We start from the raw sequence: 4,665 nt of genomic DNA, 5'->3' as shown, positions 1-4,665 counted from the left end.
ACGGCCCGTCTACACTACAGGCATCGAAAAATGCTTTCAACGCTTCGCCCATTCACTTGAATGGGGTGACGTAGAAGATTTTTAATCTTCGCCGAACTGCATTGTGGGGAGCATGGCATGGCTTTGCAAGCATCACGAGCATCTATCGGCATCAAAAGTTGAACAATGTTCAACTTTTGAGTGTGTTGAACAAAAGTTGAACAATGTTCAACTTTTGAGGGTCGATGCTTGGCATCAGCCAATCAAATCCCGTTTATGCAAATCCCGCCAGTGCAAGCGCAGCCAATCAAACCGCGTGCAAGCTGGGAGAGCCAGACCGCAATTAATTACCTCATATTCCAAACAAGATATTACGGTAGCAAATCACCCGGTTCTTTACGACCAGAACTATTTACCGGGATACAAACCGGAGGAACCAGGCATGGAGGGAGGTGGCAGAGACAGTGGGTGAAACTGGTAGGTTTTTCGCCTGTTTGGAGAGTTTATATCCAGTTTACTTCGTTTTAACATTGCTATTGCTTTGTATGTCGGGGGCGGGAGATTCGTGTGATTGGTTGTTGGTCGCGTTGCTCGCAAAAAATCGCCAAGCTTCAGACACGCCCAGCTTCAAGATTTTTTGATGCCTGTAGTGTAGACGGGCCGTTAGTGTGTGTTTCTCTCTCTCCGGTCCGTCACAGCGGGCGGAGCTGCAGGATTTCTGCTTCACACACGTTGCATACCGCTATTTTACTGTCTTTTTCGGACACCCTAAAATACTGCCAGACTGGTGAAGCCATTTTGGCAAGCTTGTTTTGCCGCACACAGAGAAAAGTGTCATGTATTTTACGTCATGTGATCGGCTCTGCCGATCGGCCTTTATAGAGAGCACCGATCGATCGGCAGAGAGTGAATATCGGACGATAAGGATCGGCGGCAGATCGATCGGAGCATCCCTACCTAAAACCCTGACATAACTCGGCAATACAAGTCCTAAAAACCTAACATGACTTGTGAGCCGGAAATAAGGTCTGTTGTTAACACAAGCTGAAGCAACATAAGATACATCAGTTAATGTATTTAACTGATGTATTTTAACTGGTGAATTTAAAAACAGCAGTTGCTAACAAGTGCCTAAATGAGTACAAAGCATCATCACGCTCAACTTTACCAGCCTTTAGCTTAGCAGTGGTGATGTGACGTCATGTGACCGTGCTGTAGTTCCTTTATAGCCTAATATTAGCTTCTTACTTCAGAAACCATAAGTGGTGATAATGTGTGGAGATTATCCTGCTGAACAAAACCTGGAAGTAACACAAATATTGCCACAGATATTATTTTCTGCATTAATCCATAATCCAATGGAAAAGTCCCATTGAAGCAGGAAGATGCTGCCTTCAGGGTCCACCACAGAAATCCCTGCGGCTCTGTATTGTTAAACCTAACGGCATCATGTAGTCAGTGGGTTTTGGTTATTTGGCAGCAGGTGAAGGAAACAGCAGGTCAGGCCCGTCTGCAGGTTTTTTATAGAATAAATCCTCTAAACAACCCTTTCACAAACATGTCTTAAATTAAAAATGACAGCAATTGCTCTGCTTCTCACAGTGTGTTCCCCTCCCTCTGCAGATTACCTCTAAATGTACAATAGATTGACACCCACTCTCTATGTGCAAAGAGACAATTCAATTTCCTCCGCCCACTCTCTGGGTCTCTCTGCAATTCCAGTGCGGTCAAGTTCAGCAGCTCAAGCTGCTTTAGCATATTAATACAGCACAGAGAAAACTTGTGATAAAAACTTGATATGAGAGGAAATCTGGGTCAGATTCACATCAAGGCATGTCCAGAGACCAGATCAAGGTGCAAACATGTCAATCACTCCCTAACATTTTAACTAGTTTCTCTTTATATCAAGAAGAAGAAAAATGTGCTTCTTGAGAGGTGATTTGTTCAAATGTCCAAATATGTTACAATTAATAAGAATTAAAACAGAGAAGCAGAGCAAATTTATATATAGTTTTTTCTAAGGTCATTACTTCAGTGCTTTTAGTAAAGGCTGCGCATGTTTCATCAAGTTTTTATATTTGCATCGTTGCTAAAGCTGCAGCGCATTTCTCCAAATGGAAATGTTCTGGGTCGTTGTAGCGCGTTTGCACCCATTGGCCACCGTACTTCATGCCTCCAGGCTTAATAACTAGCGTGACTATCTCTTATGTGAGCAAGAGAAGTTCATAAACTAAAGTTCACTTTGCACCTCAGAAGCATACGTGAGGGTGAAATGACACTTTATGAAGCTCTGACTCCTCCTATGAAACAAAGTACTCTCTGTGAGCTGTCTTCAGGTGGAGAGGCCTCCTGCTGGGATACAGAGCAGCCGATAGTGGGAGGAAGACAACGGAGATGATGCAGCGAGGAACTCTCCGTAATTACTCAACATCTGATGCAGCACCCAGATGTTGGCTGGCTTAAATCCACAGCCCTGAAAACGCAGAGACAGAGCAAGCGTCTGCAGGGAGAACGTTTCATGTGAAGTCAGAGCAGCCAGCCTCAGGAAGCACTCAGGCTCTGAATTAAATTAACAGACTCTTTTTTTTACCCAACTGAGTTCAAAGTCAGTTTTTCACGACCCAATTCTGCTGGTTACTGCGATCATCTATCCATTATTTAAACATGTCAATACCTTTCAGATGGAGGCTCTTAAAATATCTGCATTAAAATCCATTCGTTTAATGCATAGGAATCTTCTAAAGTCAGGGAGCGGCATTTCTAAGAGCCACACACACACCATCTGCATTCAGACATTCGATAATCCAATCAGAAGCTTCCACTGTTTTACTATTACTTGTTTCTTTCTGTAAAAATATGCAATCTAGAAATGATCATAAAATATGCAGGTCTGCATTAACTTCCCAGACATTAAGCAGTTTTATTAAACTCTGCAGAGTCTGACACACAAGGTAGCATGGGAACACCCATAATGCATCTGTACAACTGTTTCCAAGCTGATTACTGCTGATTCGCGTTGAAAGGTGTACTAGTCTTTTCCTTGCAGCAGCCTGATTTCTAACTGCTTGTTTACTTTATCTCCTTTCACTCAAGTATCGGCCCAATACCAAACCAATCCCTACACCCTTGTCCGTTAGCGAGTTCATATGGAGGGTCTGCCACATTAAGTGCAATTCCAAACCAACAACAACGATCAAGTAAAGTCAAATAGCGAGACTGCATTGGTCCTGACCCAACGCTGTTTGTGTCCGTTATAAAACACGCAGTTTACAAACAGTTTATTACAAACCTTAACTGTTAAACTCCAAAAGACATTAAATATCGTCTTACAGATGTTAACCTAAAGGTTAATTAGTACTTAATTGTTTTACTGAGGATCATATACCCATGTCTAGTTAAGAAACTGGCAGACTTTTCTTTTCAAAGTAAACTTTAATGATACTATGTGTGATACAGGTAGGGTTTTAAATGCTCTTCTACTACACATAAACACATGTATATAGACTTTTCATTTAATTGAAACTCTGAAACTAAGGTTTTTGGAGTCCAAACGAATGAAAGTGGTTACTACCCTCTGAGTAGTAACCACTTCAAATTCCGTCATGTTGTATTTATTTAGCTTATGGCACTAGCCTATTGCCACATATTAAGGCATGTATTTAGCATTTAAAAACAGTCGTTATGAACCTGCAATGTAGAGCAAGTTTATAACATTCTCAACAAAGAGATGCACAGTGATGGTGCAGGAAAAAACTCTATATTGCAAAATATCAAATGCTGCATTCATGCAACATCAAAATACATCCGAAAAAATGTGTTCCTGTCTCGTAAAATTCCCGTGAACTCCCCCTGAGATGATTAATTGATTATATTAGAGCTCTACCTTCAATTTGCATGCCATTTATTTTATAAAAACATGGTGAAAACGATGCAGCGGACACATTCATAGCCCACAGCATCTGAGAACATTTGTGTTACCTGTGATTTTGTCTCGAACTAGCTTGCAGGACTCGATTTCTCCGATGCTGCCGAACAGGCTCTTGAGTTCCTCCTGCGTCATGTTCTGAGGAAGGTAGTTCACGATTAGGTTCGTTTTACTGTCCTCCATGCTGCCCGACTCCACCGGGGAGGAGCAGTTGTTGGAGATGGTGCTCGGCCCGTTGCTTGTGTTGTTGCACGTCGGCCCGTTGGAAAGCTGTGTCTCCATGGCAGCTATAACCTGCTGCAGAGACAGGAAGCAAAGTCACAATTAAATGCAAAGAAGACAGAAACACTTAGAGAGAGGACTCATTGAAATGTAGGGATGTAACGATACCCAAAACTCACGGTACGATAATATCGCGATAACAAGTCCACGGTACGGTATTTATCGCGATATTGAATAATAAAGGGGGGGAAAAAAATTCTATTTTTTTTTTTCAATAAAATATTTTTTTACTCGGAAAATGTTTCTTTATTACATAATACATCTGATTTGTACAGCATTTTAGTAGGATAGCAGTNGTGAACTTATGTACGGTGGCCAACAGGTGCAAACGGCTCAGAACATTTCCTAATGGAAAGATTTAGGGCCGTTGCAGCGTGTTTGCCCTTTTCGGCCACCGAAAAGAAGTTTTTTTTTTTTGATAAAAAATATATTTTGCATTTACACTTATTAACAACACATATTGCATTAATATCAAACTT

At 41.5% G+C, this 4,665-nt stretch overlaps 1 protein-coding gene across 2 annotated transcripts in view; it reads right to left on the bottom strand.

Annotated features, from left to right (window-relative positions):
• The window catches only part of elavl2 (ELAV like neuron-specific RNA binding protein 2), a 14,559-nt gene that overhangs the window by 7,809 nt on the left and 2,085 nt on the right, over nt 1–4,665 (bottom strand). Inside the window, exon 2 of one of the 2 annotated variants that reach the window (XM_010793856.1) lies at nt 3,958–4,201. In XM_010793856.1, coding sequence (XP_010792158.1) covers nt 3,958–4,201 — 244 coding nt within the window. The remainder of the gene's footprint in view (nt 1–3,957; nt 4,202–4,665) is intronic. The other variant, XM_010793857.1, reaches the window with a different exon arrangement.

The sequence above is a fragment of the Notothenia coriiceps genome, unplaced genomic scaffold (assembly GCF_000735185.1).
Source record: "Notothenia coriiceps isolate Sejong01 unplaced genomic scaffold, NC01 NC01_scaffold00037244, whole genome shotgun sequence".
Classification (NCBI taxonomy): domain Eukaryota; kingdom Metazoa; phylum Chordata; class Actinopteri; order Perciformes; family Nototheniidae; genus Notothenia; species Notothenia coriiceps.
The sequence above is the reverse complement of the archived record's forward strand: the minus strand, read 5'-3'. Positions and strand labels throughout refer to the sequence as shown.